A 17554-nucleotide genomic window follows, 5' to 3' on the forward strand; every position below is an offset into this window, starting at 1 on the left:
TGCATTTGAATTTAGTTTGACGGTATTTAGTAAAATTTATCTGAAAAAGCACCACAAATATAACAGGCCGCGCAGAGGCTTGAGATTGCCCGGTGCAGTCAGCTGTGGCGGCTCCTTGCGTCCAAATACGCCGCATTTGTACGTTTACTATTTGGAATAGCTATATTTTTAGAAGCTTCAGTGTTTTTGGTTTGTCTTTTAGACTCATTCTCTTCTCATTAGCTAACCACGACCTTCACAGCGGCAACTCGATCTCCCAACAGAGAGGCCCCAGCGAGCCTCAGCGAAGGCGGCGGCGTTTTCCCTCTCTTTTCATCTTGTCTTCCTTTTTTAACTATGAGGAATCCTATTATTTTTTATTTCGTTTAAATCTGGGGAGAAACCAAGGGATAAGAGGGACGAAGGACGTCTCACCTACTGAATTTCAATGCCCTGTAGACCACGGCGAGGCGGATGCGGCCTTCTGTCGATGTTGACAATGATAAATATAGATCAAGTTCCCATATCTATAACTCCCGATGCGTAGGGGCTGTACATACATGCCGGTGCTTGTAGATGCAGCACAACATCTGTCTAGGAGCGTTCGGGTCCAGTTTACCATCACGTGGACCGCAGGGTGGCCTCTGGCATCTTAGTTTTCTTGCAGCGGAGTTCATCTGTCGCAGCTCCGGATTTGTGCTCCCTTTTATATGATATTGATGCTGCATATTAGCTATCGTACGTTCTTCTGCAGCCGCCCTACTCTTCATTTTTATTATAACATCTGCTCTATTGCCACGTTGGTTGTCTCCTCTTGACGCTCCCGTGCCTGCTTTCTCTTTTGGGCATGAGTTCTGATTGGAAGTTTCCAGCTCCTGGAGGTTGATCGAATTCGCCAGCGGATACTGCGTCATACACCCTGCCGGTTGCTTATCTTCCTGCTTGAGCTGAGTGGCAGCGCCATCTGCATCTGCTGCTACATTAGCAGCAAGCAGCAAGATGGCGGTGCGTGCGATCCCGTATACGATAAAGGTGGAGGTGATTGAAGTGCGGGGGTTGTCCTTTAAAGAGTCAGCGGGGGAGAAGGAGATAGTGCCGAATCCGTATGTAGACGTGACAGTGGGTGGTACGACGAAAAGCACGGTTCAGAAGAACCAGGTCGTGTCTGCAACCTACAATGCTTCGTTCAACTTCCAAGCCACGTTAACTCCTGAGGAGTTCCAAAGGAGTTACGTTGAACTCGCAGTCATGCACAGATACACCTTGCTGGGCGGCGTCGGGCTGCAAAGTTCAATCATAGGCAAATATGTCCTCAGCTTTGCGTGTGTATACTCCAAAAGTCAGCACTGGATGTACAGGCAATGGATTAAGCTCAACAACTTCGAACAGCTCATCGCCGACCCCGTAGGCAATGAATGCCTTTCCCTCTTCCATATACTCCAAAAGTCAGCACTGGATGTACAGGCAATGGATTAAGCTCAACAACTTCGAACAGCTCATCGCCGACCCCGTAGGCAATGAATGCCTTTCCCTCTTCCATTCCAGCCCACTTGATTTCTTTCGTCCTTGTGTGATGCGTTTTGATGCATGATTATGAGTGTCTGCTGCTTACGTGCAGGGGATGATGCTGCTTACAGTGGGTGTGTTTGGGCCAGGTGATCCGTTGCCTGTGATAGACGAAACAGTGGCGTATGTAAACGAAGAAGGAGACAGAGTAACCAAGGAAGTTGATGTGAAGTCAACTTACTACAACTTAACTGTCAACATATTCAAAGGACAAGACATCAGCGCTGTAGTCGGGCAGCTCACCACCACCTGCGAACCCTTCGTCAAGGTATTGCAAATCAAATCACAGCAGTGCAGTACAGTGAACTGCACCAGGGAGAGAGTAATATAATAATAATAGTGGCACAAACCTAGTAATGCAAACCGACAGAGAAGATGGAACGTGACATACAATGTTATGCCTGGATTGAGGTCGCCCTTTATCGTTCTGCCCGTGTATATATATATATATATATATATATCTTGTGTTGCATGCAGGTGAAGCATGGGGGTGTGGAGTTGCAGACGCGTGCGCTTCCTGAGCACAGCCCAGAGTGGCAGGTTTCGATATCTTTGCCTGCTTGCATACCGTGTCACGACGATACTGTTTTGGTGGAATTGTGGAACGGGGGAAGCAGCGCAGTGCTTATGGCGACTTTGGTCTTAGATTTCTTCGAACTTATTAAAAACGAAACAGCCACTCGCTGGTTCAATTTCTATTGGAGGCCGCCAACAGAAGGTCTGACTCAACCCGTCAAGCGTTTATACGCAGAGCGTCATTTCTGTGGATTATGTTGTGCATAGGATGGGTCTGGCTGTTTTCATCTGCATGCGCTATGTATAAGTGTACTGTTGCCTGCTTTGATCGCCAGGACCGTTGTGGCGTGTGTATCCAGCTTACGTGTCTCCACACCATCGTGCACGTGCTGCAGTAGATCATTTGTGGATTCTGCGTGCACGTAAGTATACAGCTGCAGTTGATTCATCACGCATGTGCGCCTGCGTGCATGCTTTTGGGGTGTATGTACAGGTCTTTTTGGGGCCGTGCAGGATATGCTAACGAACGCGGAACTGCGGCAGGCCAACGCCTATGCAGGTCGTATTCTTCTGAGCGCCTCTTGTGTGAAGGTGCAAGCTCCGTTGCCGATGGGAGTGCGTTCGATCCGCGCCGTGCACGAACCTCCGCAAGTAGAGTACGTGTTGTGGGTAGATGTCTACGAGGTGTCTTGCAATTCGCTGCTCAGCAACGAATTGCAGGCAGAGGTTTCTTTTGGACCTCATGCACTCAAATCTCCTCCTCTCATGATCGAAGAAGCAGGATCCTACACTTTAGAAGCCGAACAAGGACGCATGGAGGAGCTCAAGGTGTACCTGCCAGGTATATACAATAGACAAATTCACACCCGCAGCAATTAGCCTTCTTCGGAGCAGCTCGTGATGCAGTTAGAGGAGTTTTTCATTACCATAGGAATTAACACTGTCATAACGGTGGGCATTTAATTTGTTTGCATCTTAGAGGATAGACCTGCGAACTTTGTCGGAGTTGGGAACTGCCCCATTTTTCAGGAACTTCGATATTCACTTGTGTGCAATGCATGTGTGTAGTAGCGGTTCTGATCATCTGAAGTATGTGCTTGCTTGTATACTAACCGTTTGCTGCAGCTGAGGACGCTCAGACGTGGGCTTTTTTTCTGTATATAAACAGCATCTCGTCAGCGAGCGCAGCAGCCAATGTGGCTGCGAACGTAATGAACTGGTTTGGCGGGTTGGCAGGAGGCGCAGGAGGTGACGTGGACGGGAACGCCGAGCCGAGTGTAAAGTCAAATCGTTTGGCGTGGGCTATGATTCCCTTCAATTCCAAAAACCTGCAAGAAGGCAAGCCCATATGGTATTCTCTCCGTGCAGCAGACGGCTCCGGAACAGACCCGTTCTCGATGCTCGTGTCTATCACTTGCAAACCTGCAAGGACGATGGGTGAACGGCCGGCGAGACTGCAGTACAACTTGCAGCGGTATGTGTCGCCTATCATTTTTTTGTTTAGAATTGAGAGTTGGGTTTTGAACGGTTCTGTGGTGCAGGGCCTTTTTAGTTGTAAATACAGGCGACAAAGAGGGTTTAGGGTATAGTAAAATTCATCTATTGTCTCAACATCTGTGTTAACTGCATCCACGTGAAGCAGCCGATTTCTTCTAGTGCCTGTGTCGTTTGCAGGTATTATTTTCGGGCGCTTATTTACGAAGGGCTGCATCTTCCGGCCGTCGGCTATGACCAGTTCCCAAACCCCTACATTAGGGTGAGGTAGCAGAGGCATGATGAATAATACTTGCTATCATAATCATAGTGCAAGTAATTATAATTACTGGTACTACCAGTATCATGTCTCGAAATCGTGGCGAACTTTGCAGCACTTTTAGCAAGCGCTCTATACGAGCACGTTCCATATCGGAGAAGAGCAGAACGCCAAAACTTTAGTCGACAGGGTAATTAATGCAGCACAAGGGAGATGGAGATCCAGTGAATCGCGTGTGTTTGCAGGTGGTGCTGGGAAGTCAACAACTGAAGACCCTCACATTTCGACAAACCCTAAACCCTTCGTACTACGAGGCAATGGAGATGGAAGTGATTCTACCGGAGATGATGCAGTTGGCACCGGACATCGTGGTGGGTTTCCTGGAACCTAAGCTTCGGTTATTTGCCTTTGTTGCGTTTGCTTGCTACTGCACGCTCAAAGAATGTATACATGCACAGTGTTGAAGGACCTGTGCAACCCGATATACTTAAATATTAAGGCGTAGAATGTGCGTTTTCCTGCAGTTGGAGGTCTGCTCGGAGTCTGACTCACTCATCAGTGCAGATACTGTTCTAGGCTCAACGACGTAAGGTCTATCCAAAAGTAGTAATGAATATCGAGTTTGACGCCAAGTGTTTTGGTTCGTCGGATTTATTTGAGCCGTTCTGTGGGGATTGAGTGCACTAAGAACTGCCAAAAGTTAAAATGTAGCATGGGGTTTATACTTTTCGGTGTACTATATGATGTGTGGGGATTTCGTGTTAGGTACCCTATCCACAAGGTGCCAAAGGAGTGGAAGAAAGCACCTGTATGGTTGATGCTGCATTCTAAACAGTATCCGCGGTGCAAGGCGAAGGTCTTAGTAGCATTTGAGCTTGTGCCTGCTGAACTGGTGGAGAATGATACTTATCCTTTCTTCGACGACATTAGGCCGTCAACCAAGCAGGCCACGGTTTCCATTTTCTTGGTTGGCGTACGGCTCTTCTCGCCGGTTCAAAAGCCCTATGTGGAGGTATGTCAGTGTGTTTCCACCTTTGCTCACGTACACATTGGCACCAGCACATGGATCATCTGCCGTGTATCTTAGTTATCCGCATCTTCAGCTGTACAACTGAGGTAGACAATCGGGGTTATGAGTGTGGAACGTCCCTCTGCTTATTCGGCTTCCTCTGATTTCACGCAGGCCTTCTGGCACTGAGTCATCCACTGTGCTTGTTTTTCAGCCATTTTCTTGGTTTATTCACGGTTTTCTTTGTTTCCTGTTGCTTGCGATCTGAAGGTCTGCTTTGGCCGCGATGTGGAGGACACGACAAAACCACTATGGTCCGAACGCACCAGCGAGCCGCATGTGGGGGAGGGAGGGAACTGGAATTTTCTACAGCATTTCAACGTCTCAGTCTCGCTGCCAAAGCGCATGCAGCACCACTGCTTCATGGAGGTGAAGGTGCACGACGAAGTCGAGGGTATATCGGGAAAAACCATGACAGAGGTGGGGATGGCCTACATTACCCTCAACCCTCTTCTCCCCTGGCTGGAGCAAAGAGAACGCGAAGAGGTAAACCGATCACTATGCCCACTGCCCGGACCAAACATCAACAGACCATTCACTATATTCTGGTGGCTGTACCGGCACATGAATTTTGTTTTGTGGTGGGCAGACTCCGCTCAACTTGTCAGCATACTGGAAACGGTTAGTAAACAAGTTACTGCTTGAATTAACTACGTCTAGGGCTAATATGTGTATATATGTTTTGTTTGAGCCTGTCCTCGTGCAGACAAGGGAAATGTTTAAACTGCAAGTCATGGAGGAGGTCCTCATTGAGGATGCTGAAAATGCCAGGGTGAGTAAACGTTCAGTATAAATGAGACAACTGAACGACCAATATGAAAACGCACCACATAAAGAATGAGGACAATGCATCTGCACGTGCTTGTGGGTTGCGTTTTTTTTTGCAAGTCCAGTCCGTGACTGGCGTCTACGTGTGAATACACAATGAAGCAAATTGCAGCGACTGTACGGATACAGAGCAGATTAGCAGGCAAATTGAGAAAGTGAATGCGAAGCAAATAACTGTAGCTTACGGGTGAATAACGTACTTACATGGCCGACAACATCGAAGGACTGCAATGCTTGCCAACGTACGTGCCATGCAAAAATCTCTTCGATGAGATGCCAAAACAAAACTTTTCATATTCTGCTTTCGTGTGCAGCGACTGGGAGACGGAGTGGCGGGTCAAACGGGGGATCAGGCCCCTCCAGAAGAGGGGACAGCGCCGCAGGCTAGAATGGCAACGCCTGCCAAAGTACGCCTTGAATTCAATTGAATGCAATACAGTAATAAGAGCAGCAGTAGTAGAAATAATAATTATAATCATTATAATGCACAATTGTTATTTTTATGCTGCTACCTTGGTGTAACAGTAATTGATGTACCGTTTGTATTACATGGTCATCAGTAGGAGTTCATGCCGATACGTAGATCTGGAAATGTTTGTCGGCGGCATTCATAACAACGAAGATAATATGACTGTAGTGGCGGAGGAAACGGTAATAGCCAGGCCAAAAGATTAGTAAACGGACTACTATATTTACGAATAAAAACGACGAAGCTGTTGAACTAATACTAATAAACCTATATAAAGTCTTTTCACGAGTTCACCTCAAACAGTATTTAATTGATAACTCATCTCCCCTAAGAACAAATTAAGCATGGTTGACGGTTAGCATCTTGTTGTTGAGGGCACGCATTGGTGCTGCAGGTGGTCAAGAAGCTGCTGGTGCCGTACAACGACCCAGATGCTGCAAACTGTCGTTTGGAGACAGTCGACGACTACGTGGCGTTTGGCGCAGGTGCAGCAACTGCAGCAGGAGCAGGGACGCCGCAATTGGCTCCTGTTGATGAAGAACAGCAACCCCCCAAGATGCGCTCACGAGGTAATGGATTTTTAGGCAATTTAGTATTGAAGAAATCGCATGCAGCATCTGGAACGAAAGGAGACGGAGGGATGGAACGCAACGAGGAACTCTACGGATTTGAGCCCGAAGCATTGGACTTCGTCCTCACTATGGTTTGTATTTACCCTGTCATTTGCTTGGTTGTTCTCTTGTTTAATGGTGGCGCTTGCTTTAGCCTGTTCCGGCTTGTGTGTGTGCGGTGATATCAGTTCATTCAGCACTCGTTCTGTGTGTGTATGCTCGTAATGCCTAGCTTTATTGGTTTCCCTCTCCTCAGGTGTCATCGTTTTCCTCCCTTGCTGCTCTTTGTGGATTTGCTTGTTTTCTGCCGTTGTTTTGCACTTCCTACCCGTTGTGTCGGCGTATCACGGTCGAATAATATTACGCACATCTCTGCATTAGCAGTGGATATGTATTTATGTGCAGCCTCCGTTTGTATTAATTAATCTCTCAACGTATTGGCATTCATTAATGTTATTGCTCTGTGAATATAGGTATGATCTCTGTTTCTTCTATGTTTGTTTTTGTGAATTACAGGCAGACGAAGATGAAGTGGAGGAAAACATGAGGGACGAAGTACCGTACGAAATGGAAACCGACTTCGGCGTTAATGACCTGCCGTACCTCAGAGTGCCAATATTCAGAGTGAGCACTCCTTTCCTTCGCCTTAGCTTAGAGTAGAACTATAGAGTAGACAAACAGCAACTGAACAGAGGAAAGAGCACGAACACGCATTAAAAGAACAGCATCTTGCCGAGGGAGTAGTTCCAGGAGACGAGCAGCCAATTCTTTCCTACTTTGTGTCTGAATTGGATTTGCCTCACAAAAATGTTCACCAGCTCCACTGTGCAACGGCAGCGCGTTTGAATTGTCTGTGTCGTCCATTTCTTTCAATTTGCTCCCGTTTTCGTTTTGCTTCAGTGTACTGATTGCGGAGTTCCCGAGACGATAGGATATCTCAAGTACATTTGCAGGGTTTACCAGGGCGATGAGTGCAGCAGCGAAATGGAAGAAATGAAAAAAGTGTGCCAGGATTTGGTGCAAAAATACGAAAGTGCGTTTTTGTCAGTGCGTGTGCATTACACTTACTGGCTGCACGAGTGAACAATTGAAGTAGAAATATTACTCCTGTTTGCTATAGTTCAATAAACATAGTCAACAAATTGCAATCAGTAGCGAACCAGAACCAGGCAGGCAACGCACTTGTATTATTCGCCGAGGCGTCCTAGTCGGTTTTGTCGCTCCATTGCATTGTTGTGTTTTGTTGTGTATATTTGATACATCTGCAGTTTAATAATGTTTTCAGTATTCATATGTGTATTATTGTTTTGCTCGGTGCTTATAAGGTTCAAAAATCTGGCCTTGTGTTATTTATATTTGTTTGTGCTGGCCTCCAAATTATTATTTCTTCGCGTTGTTTTGTTTTGTTGCTGTTTCTCACTGCCGTCGGTTCATTTGGTTCAATAATAGGTTTACTTTCAGTTCGTACTAAGTAGTCTGTACCTTGTAGAGTTGCTCACCCTTTTTTATGCCACTCAGATGTTTTACAGTAAAGCTTTACATCTGCCTATTGAAACCACGTAGTTATCCAGCTTGTTTTGCTCAAGTATTTCTCTCGTATTCTGTCTGCAGCAACACGCGACCTTGTGGTGCGTGCGTACATATTGGCGGCTAGGGGCTTGGTACCTCCTTCCGGGGCTTCTGATATTCAAACCTACGTTTGGATTTACAACTCCTCGAGCACTGCAACACTTTCTGGAGGCCTGACACATAACTTACGAGACTCAGGGCATGTGAAAAAACAGGGCTTCAAACCCGAGTTCAATCGGTGCTACGGGCTTGCCTGCTCCCTCCCGGAACATGCAGTCGTACAGGTATACAAAAGCAGCGCTTTCTTTTCCTGTTTTTCATGGTTTTGTGTGCTCCATAGTGGTTGCCAGAATTCGTCTGTCTCTTCTGAGAGTTTACTGGCCCACGATTTTGCTGTCCTGTGGATCACGTATACTGCTGCAGCACGGTTGTAAACGCCACAAACACCAGACAATGTCTCACTTCGACACTACACTTGACACGAACACCAGCGCCAATCAAAAATGGCACTTCTGTGTGTTTTGCCTTGCAGGTAGCGATAATGAATCAGGGGCGGGTGATGGATGAATGCGTGGGGAGGACGTTTATAGACATGGAGGACCGTTTCTTTAATCCAAAGGTAGCAGCAATGGTGGAACAAGAAATAACGCCTATTGAGCTCAGGTGCGCGATTACAAGCAACTGCAGCAGGCTCTGTGTCCAGGGTTTTAACTGAGTGCCTTCTTCGTTGTTTTTTCGAGTACATGGCTCCCCTGTCTCTCGTTGTTGAGTCGATTTCATTGAGTTGATCCACTCCTGCCTGTCCTTTGCATTCTCATCATTGGCAGAACTCTCAAAGTGGAAGGCAGCACCGTTTCTCACGGAACGTTGAGGGGTTTCTTTGAAATAATGACGGAAGACTACGCACATGAACATCCGCCCTTTACCCTCGCGAGTGCAGAGGCTGACGACTTCCAGCTGCGGGTACGCATCAATATATCAACCGCTAACTGTACATGTTTTAATATATGCCATGGGGGAAGGGCCTGGCCAATGCTTACCTGCATGCGCACGTGTATAATATCTATTAATAGAGTGACGAATACAAAATACAGTAAACATCAGGACCACACATAGATGAACACACTTCGGAGTGGGAGGTAGTGATAGGCCTGATACAAATTTGTAAAACAGTTTCTAGATTCTGTGGTTAAAAATTATGCATGCATGAATGTATGCAAGTGGAGCATGCGTGTGATATCACAAATATGACTTAAAGTCATAGACGTGGTGTGCTGTACGAGTTAGTTTCCTTTTGTTCTATTTTCCTCTCTGTATTGGTTTATGGTTAAGCGTTTAGATTTTAGGGTTATTTTCATTGCGGCTTCAGTTGGTGATATGGCGCGTAAAGGCAGTTCCTCTTGACGACAGTTCGTCAATTTCGATGTTTGTCCGTTCTATATTTACGTTGGAGGAGAACTCGGAGATTGTGAGGGATACAGACACTCACTACAACAGCAAGGACGGGTCAGGAGTGTTCAACTGGCGATGCGTCTTTGATGTCAAAATACCTGCACCCATTCCCGTACTCAAAGTGCAGATATGGAACTACGCAGTACTCAGTTCTGGCGAACCCATCGGGGAGTGCAACTTTGACCTAACCGCCGACTTCTTCAGGGCCAGGAAGAGAGGACAAATCTATCGACTACCCAAGTAAGCAAGTAACTAGATGAACCGCAGCACCCAAACAAGCAAATTCAGGAAAGCAAGCATGCACTTCAGCGCACATAAATATGAGCATAATTACCCAAATATATCGCATATTTCGTGGCCTGTTCCCGGTTTCAGGTTCTGGTTGCGTTGCACACATCCGGCTTTCAAAGGGCGATCTCGGGGCTCTGTGGAGGTAGAGGCGAGTATATTGCCTCTGAAGGAGGCGGACTACTCGCCTGTAGGCCAGGGGAGAGAAGAGCCGAACAGAGACCCATTTCTGCCTGCAGTGACCCAAAACAGAACTTATGTAGATTGGGAGGCAATCAATGAAACAGTGGGTGCAGCAAGCAGTGCTATTATGTCGGGTTTGAAGTGGACAGGGGTTTGGATGGCTGTGGCCGGCGTGGTGGCCATTGTTATCTTCATCATGTTCCTTCTTAAATGAAGCAAGCTCTACAGTCATGAAGAGTTTTATTTTAAGACAGCTAAATGTATCAATATATCTACAGAAAGCCGCTTTGTTCAGGTGGATATACACCAAAGAGTGTGTTATATTATTTAGTTTTGTGTGGAAATCTCAAAGATATGTGAGCTAAACGTTTTGCCGTTTTGCAAGCAGCTCTATGAGACCACCACACGCAACAAAAGGACCGCGCGATGATGCAACGATTTCTGCCAGCTTTCTGCTGTTTTGCATCTCGCCGTGTTATGGCAGCTTATTAGACAATACATTATTAGACAAAACACCAAACATTTGTCCCTAAATTGTTGCCTCTAACAACTGCAACTATTAGAAACAATCAAACGCATGCACACAGGTTATGCTGCTGACAGCACAGTGTGTGTGCAATTGGCTAACACGAAGTGCCACAAGCCAGCATTTCCGTTTCTTATTTTTCTGTCAATTCGAACTGTCAAACTTCAACGAATTCGTTTTAAAAGACCCAATTGTTCTGTTGGTCTATATGAACTCTCCAGGAGTTCGCTGGAGATAATAATAGTCCAGCAGCGAATGCGCTGTACGTACACATTTTCCTTCGTTATTTGCATTCAGTAATGTATTTGTCTATCTAATCCACTTAGGTGGAATGCGATGAAATAATACACTATCCCCAAGAGAATCCCTAATGGGGTGTATGCATGCATGTACGCACACGACACACACGGGTCTAACACCATCCATAGGCATGAGGGGGTTTCCTAGGAACTAATGACAAAAGGTCATCAGGTAGAGGGTCCGTAGGGCATTTATAATAATGGTATTCAACAGCTAGAGTGCGTGCCTCCTCCAAGCCAAACTTATTAACAGGGAAGCCCATTGTCCTTGCCTTGCCGTTCTCCTTCCAACATGTACGCACAAGGTTACGATGAGGATCGAACCATACACCACGAGCTTTAGGGTATTTATTGAATTGAGCAGGAGTAGGGTGTGTTAACAACCCCACCTTATTCTGTGGCTCAGGAAGGAAATGATGAACATGAAATTGCCTATAAGGGAAAGATCTATGTGCCCCCCCTCTGCTTCTTCTTGTACATCCTCCTCCCTCATTCTGCCCATTAGAACCCTGAGACCCTTCTCCTCTTCCTCCCTCCCCTTCTTCTGCTGCTCTACAGGGAGCCTCTTCTCCAGAGGATGAGGTAACAGCTTCTGCTGCCTCGCTATCATGACCCCTTCTTCTTGTAGGTGGTGCTGCATGCGTCCCACCACCACCCCCGTTCCCACCACCAGAAGAAGCCTGCTGCTGCTGCTGCAGTCTTATAGGGCTGCTGCCTTGATTCATATTATATAAGGCATTAGGTCGTCGCCGTGGCCTCGCAGCCTCCAACACTCTTTCGTACCTTTGGCTGCTGTTACGTTCAAATGCAGACCGACGAGCGCTGTACTCCTCTAGCAGCTGCTGCAGCTGCTGAGGATCGCTGTCCGCCGCGGGCGGTACAGTTGCTGCTGTTGCTGCTGTTGCTGCTGTTGCTGCTGTTGCTGCTGTTGCTGCTGTTGCTGCTGTTGCTGCCGCAGCCTTTTTTGTTTCTATCTCCTTACTACATGATACTGGATGCTGTCCATTTATCCTCTCCGAAGTACTAGTAGTACCAGCAGCAGCAGCAGCACTAGCGCGCTGCATGGAAAGTTTGCTGCTGCTGCTGCTGCTGCTGCTTGTCCCGTTTGGGGTAAGGCGTAATCTAGTAGTCCCTTGATGCTGGCAGTTGTTAGATGGAAGGCTTTCCTCCTGCTTAGGTGCAGGCGTAAGAGTTATATGAATCTTTTGAGCTTCTGCTGCTGCTGCTGCTGCTGGTGTTGCTGCTGCTGCTGCTGCTGTTCCTTTCGTTGCCGTTGTATGCTTCCCATTGGGAAGAGGAGAACTACTTCCCTTGTTGCCTTTATCCTGCAACATTGGTTGGGTCTCGCTGCTTGGTGTCGGCATTTTGGGTGTCTGTGGAGCTCTATTATTCCCCTTACCAGACACAGATGTGCTGTCTATACACCTCAGGCGTCGTGCTGCACTGTCTAAGGAACCACAAGAGCTAGGCGTGTGGGGGGCAGTTGTAGGGGTGCTGCCTTCGTCGCTGCCTTCTGCGTGGCATATATTTCCACCAAGGCATTTCTTTGGGGCTTTCGATGGCTTAGATAGAAGACTGCATGCAGAATTAGAATTTCTATAACAAAGCCCTACTTCAGCCATCCTTGTTTAGGAGGCTGTGTGTCTGTACAGACACCGCAGCTCACAATACGTGAACTGCACGACGACGAGAATTCGTCTGTTGAATATTTATATTCCTTTTTCCCTCAGCAATTCAATAAGTCTAATCAGAACAGAATTGCACATTTATTCAGATTTATCTATCTAATTTCTATCAAATCTTCCACATGTTTATAATAGAGGCCTTCTTTAACCATACAACTGCAAACCACACGCGCACACGATGCTCGCAGCCAGCCGCTTCTTCTCCTTTTTTCCTCCAGACCTCTAGATATAGCTGAAGGCCAAGTGAGTACCGATGACTGCTAGATTTCTTACTCCTGAAATCTAGTATCCCTTCACAAGGCAAAGAAGGGATGGACGTGCATTCGTGAATAATTTGAATGCCGGGGTTTCATGGACAAAGAGGGGCATTTAGACAGAAAAGGCAACCGGCGAGACCTTGCAGATGATTCATGTCCCACCGAAAGCTTGTTATTCAAATATGAATGGCGTATATACTCCTTATTCAGAAAAACTGACTACCGTCTTCCGCTGCCTGTGGGCGGCTTGAAGCTGGTGATCGAGCAATCAGCAGATGCGCAATAGGCGCTGTAGTTCAGAACCAGCTCGTCATCTGGAAAATAGACGAAAGTTTTGAACACCTTTACGCTGCGTCGAGTTAAAGGAAGGAAGAACGAATGAGGTGTCGTGACACCCGAAGCGGGCAACGAACCAGGACCGGTGGATCAGCGGAAGGTCGCGGTGTGAACCCCGTAGCATACGAAGCATAAAAAGCCGAAACACGCCAAATAAGACACTAAAGAATCAAATAGTGTTCAGGAGATGTGAACAAATGTAAAATTATGCCTTATTTTGTCGCTCTTTAGAGCAGGTGATACAGCAGAAGCCACGGAGCGACGACCGCGCGGAGCCGCCGCTGTGCTCCCCCGTCCGCTTCTAGCTGAACTGTGGACAGAAGAATCCGATTAAATAAAGAATTCTTTGACCTTAAAATCATATAAAAGACTCATTTGGTGAATTCAACAGGTTTTCGTTCATGGGAACACCTAATACACCCCCCAGACCGCCAGTATCCAGCCGCCACCATCGAGCCCTCCTAATCTAATAAGTAGGTCTTGTACCCCCACAATCATTCCTTTATAATCACAGCAGACATAGTCATTCATCTTTCTTTTATTTATACAGGATAAGTAATTAAAATGTATTGTGCATGTGACGACCCTCCCTCACGCTCTTTTCCTATCAGCCTCCTACACGGCCTCCTGTAGAGTACAGCAGCTTGTAGGCTTGACGGCACGGCAGGCCGGGCAAAAGAAAGCTATTTTATGCTCTTCCTTATACACCCGTCTGCATGCGTCTCTCTATATTCATCATATATGATGAATATAGAGGCGCTTGCCTCCTCTTTCTTTCTTATTAGGTATATAAAGATGTATTGTAATGTAGGTACACCAGGCACAGTTAGCCTTAATCATAAATGTAGATAAAATACACACAAAGAAACAACACAATAAGGACTACTATCTAACAATTGCATGCATGCAGAGAGCAGCTGTATGAATAATGCTGTAGGCATTTCTCTCCTTTTATTATATATCTTTATACTGATTACGACGTTGAATTCAACTCTGCTGCTGCTGCTGCGGCTGCTGCTGCTGTTGCTGCTACTCTGTGAATGTATGTACATATGTATATTTATAAATAATAATTGATGGTTATCCTTATTATGGTGTATAAACAGAGTAACGATGACTTATAAAGAAAGAATTCCTCCTTTTTGTATTTCTTTGTTTTTACACCTCTTACTGAAAGTATATAACAATAAGGGAAATAAAACAATAACAACATTATACCCTTCTTCTCTTCTCTTCTCTTATTTATTTATTTATTTATTTATTTATTTTTCTTTGTTAGGTCATCAGTCTTTATATCTGTATCCTCAATAAAATAATTTTCTTCCTTCCTCTTATTGAGGTGTATATACACCCCATTTCTCCTTTGTAAATTCATCTTTTATTTTTTTATTCCTTCTCCTCTACTCATTTCTTTTCTTTTTGTCAGTAATATTAATAATAATAAGGCATACAATAAGGGAATATACCTCTTCTTTATTAATAATAAAATATAAGAGAATTATTTATTTAATCATCTACCCTCCCCTTATTCATCATTTCTTTTTTTTTTTATTTATTATTGCCTCTTCCCCTCCCCTAGGGTTTATAAGAAAGACTCTATACAGCGGCTAGTATTCATGTTTGCTTATGTATAAAAAAATTAGTGTTTAGGGTTTAGGGTTTAGGGTTTAGGGTTTATGTTTTTTTTCCCTCTTTGTTGAATAAATAAACTACATAAAACAATTATACCTAATCAGCTTCTTTATTAAAGAAGAAAAAGAAGAAGAAAAAGAGGAAAAAGAAGAATAAAGTTAATATAAAGGGAAGAAAGGAGACCGTTATTTATTCTTGTTTATCCCTACTATGTCCCTCCCTATTGCATGCATTAATAGTATGCAGTTCTTTTATGGCTAAGATTAAGAAGAGCATAAATAATTACTATATATAATAAGGGTCCTCTCCTTGTGGCTTAGCAGCCTTCTGCTGCTGCTGCTGCTGCTGCTGCTGCTGTTGCTGCTGAGTGTTAGCGTAGCAGCTGCTGTATCTCTGCTGCAGCAACAGACTATTCTTGTGTGTATCTGTATTAAGGAAGAAAGAAGAATAAATAAAGGCATTATCTTTTCTTTTCTTCTTCCTTTATTCACGTATTTATTATTCTTCTTACTGCAGCACATACATGGATGGATGCATGCATGTATACATGTATGCATGCATGCATCCATGCAAGGATAGAGAAACAGTTCATCTCTTCTGCATGCATGCAGTAACACAATAAATAACTGTTAATGCCCTCTGCATGCATGCATACATGCATGCACGCCTGCTGCTGTCTAATAATAAGAATGAATAAAGGATGAATTAACGTGTCAACATCTATAGATACATATAAAGAAAGCTCCTTTATTGTAACGTCCTTCCTTAGCGTCTGTACACCCTAAACTTCAGCAGCAGCAGCAGCAGCAGCAGCAGAAGGGTAAACCTTTTTATGTTTTTCTTTATTACCATGTTTGTATAATAGGGCTTAGTAACTAATAACATCTGCCTACCTGTTTATATAAATAATTTATGTTTTATAATGTATATATACTATATATATACATTATTATGGTGTATATACACCTCATGTATGTATACATATATACAGCTAACTACGGCTATAGTCAGCGGTAAGGAGGTTACTAAGTTGTATAGACTTATATAAGATATAATAATATAAAATAAATAAAATAAAATAAAAAGGAAATAAATATTTATAAATGATTTATTTTTTGCTGCTGCCGCCGCCTTAAGGCAGCAAACAACCAGCAACAAACAGCTGCAGCAGCAGCAACAACCAACAGCAGCAGCGGCAGCCGAACAGGTTCGGGTGTACGTACACCGCAAACGGTGTATAGTGCTGTTGCTTTATATGAATATAATTAACTAAATGAAGAAAAGAATAATTAAATAAAATAATAAATAGGTTTAGATCTTATATTGGGGTGTATCGACCTCGGATATCGAGCTGCAGCAGCAGCAGTTGCTGCTGCCCCCTCGCAGCAGCCACAACCGGGCAGCAGCAGCAGCAGCAGCAGCAGCAAGCATTGTGGCTGCTGCTGCTGCTGATTAAGCTGCTGTTGCTGCTGTTGCTGCATCCTTGGGTGTATAAAGTACGTCTTTCTTCTTTCGTCTTTTACTTATTTACCGACGACCTGTACATACACTGCAGCAAATATGTCGGCTTACGCACTCCCTCCTGCTGCTGCTGCAGCAGCAGCAGCAGCAGCAGGTGCCCACAACAGCCCCCACACCGGTTATAATGTTGTACCCCCTAGTGCACAGCAGCAGCATGCAGCAACTAGCTCCATGTACACCGCAAATGCAGCAGCATTTAGTAGTCCTTTTGCTGATGCAGCAAAAAAGACAAGTTATAATCCTCCGCAGCAGTACGATGCAGCAGCAGCAGCTGCAGCAGCAGCAGCAGCAGCAGCAGCAGCTGTGCCACAACAGACCACTTACCCGCAACTCGCAGCATATACAGGTGTTGATGTATACCAACATGCTGCAGCTGCTGCTGTATAATAATGCATGCATTGTATGTGTAGAGAGAGTAACAGCAGCAACAAGTGCTGCTGCAATACACTGTGCTTCTTGCTGCTGCTGCTGCTGCTGTTCATGCTGCTGCTGCTGCTGCGTCTGCTGTGTTTCTGCTGCTGCAGCCCCCTAACAGCACATCGTTTGCTCATGGCTCTGCCCTGCATGGATCATCTGTATTAACACAGCAGCAGCAACAGCAGCAGCCGCAGCAGCAACAGCAGCAGCAGCCGCAGCAACAACAGTCGTCACAACAGCAACAACCACAACAGCAGCAACAGCAGCAACCGCAGCAAATAGTTGCATCATCGTCATCAACTGCATCAACAGCAACAACAGGAGCAGCAGGAGCAACAGGATCAACAGCAGCAGCAGCAGCAACAACAGCAGCAGGAGATGAGCAGCAAATAACATGTACACAAGAAATAGCGCATGCATTTGTTTATCAATATTATCTTATGTTACATGAAAATCCAACAGATATCTATCGGTTCTATGATGAAGATTCTAAGGTAAATAAATAAATAAATGAATAAATGAATAAATAAGTGAATAAATAAATAAATAGATAATATATATGTTTATTTGGTAAGAACTGTAGTTAATAAGGGGTTAG

General features: G+C 45.1%; 3 protein-coding genes across 3 annotated transcripts in view; 2 read left to right on the top strand and 1 right to left on the bottom strand.

Moving 5' to 3' along the window:
- Nucleotides 1-978: 978 nt before the first annotated feature.
- On the top strand, nt 979-10497 carry EMWEY_00002120 (C2 domain-containing protein, putative; the record flags this gene model as incomplete). The annotated part of the gene is made up of 20 exons (XM_013477171.1): nt 979-1383; nt 1598-1813; nt 2023-2263; nt 2555-2902; nt 3187-3535; nt 3736-3817; nt 4060-4185; nt 4339-4400; nt 4580-4826; nt 5094-5369; nt 5590-5655; nt 6026-6118; nt 6575-6883; nt 7308-7415; nt 7692-7824; nt 8403-8644; nt 8893-9023; nt 9188-9323; nt 9730-10052; nt 10188-10497. The coding sequence occupies 20 exons, from the start codon at nt 979-981 to the stop codon at nt 10495-10497; spliced, it is 4203 nt and encodes a 1400-aa protein (XP_013332625.1).
- A 987-nt stretch (nt 10498-11484) lies between these two features.
- EMWEY_00002130 (hypothetical protein, conserved) lies at nt 11485-12472 on the bottom strand (the record flags this gene model as incomplete). The annotated part of the gene is made up of 2 exons (XM_013477172.1): nt 11485-11602; nt 11892-12472. The coding sequence occupies 2 exons, from the start codon at nt 12470-12472 to the stop codon at nt 11485-11487; spliced, it is 699 nt and encodes a 232-aa protein (XP_013332626.1).
- A 4251-nt stretch (nt 12473-16723) lies between these two features.
- EMWEY_00002140 (ras-GTPase-activating protein binding protein, putative) overlaps nt 16724-17554 on the top strand; it is a gene marked incomplete at both ends in the record, with an annotated part of 3889 nt that continues 3058 nt past the window's right edge. Inside the window, 2 exons of the mRNA XM_013477173.1 lie at nt 16724-16939; nt 17064-17450. Coding sequence (XP_013332627.1) covers nt 16724-16939; nt 17064-17450 — 603 coding nt within the window. The remainder of the gene's footprint in view (nt 16940-17063; nt 17451-17554) is intronic.

The sequence above is a fragment of the Eimeria maxima genome, genomic scaffold (genome assembly GCF_000499605.1).
Source record: "Eimeria maxima Weybridge genomic scaffold, Emw_scaff10, whole genome shotgun sequence".
NCBI lineage: Eukaryota > Apicomplexa > Conoidasida > Eucoccidiorida > Eimeriidae > Eimeria > Eimeria maxima.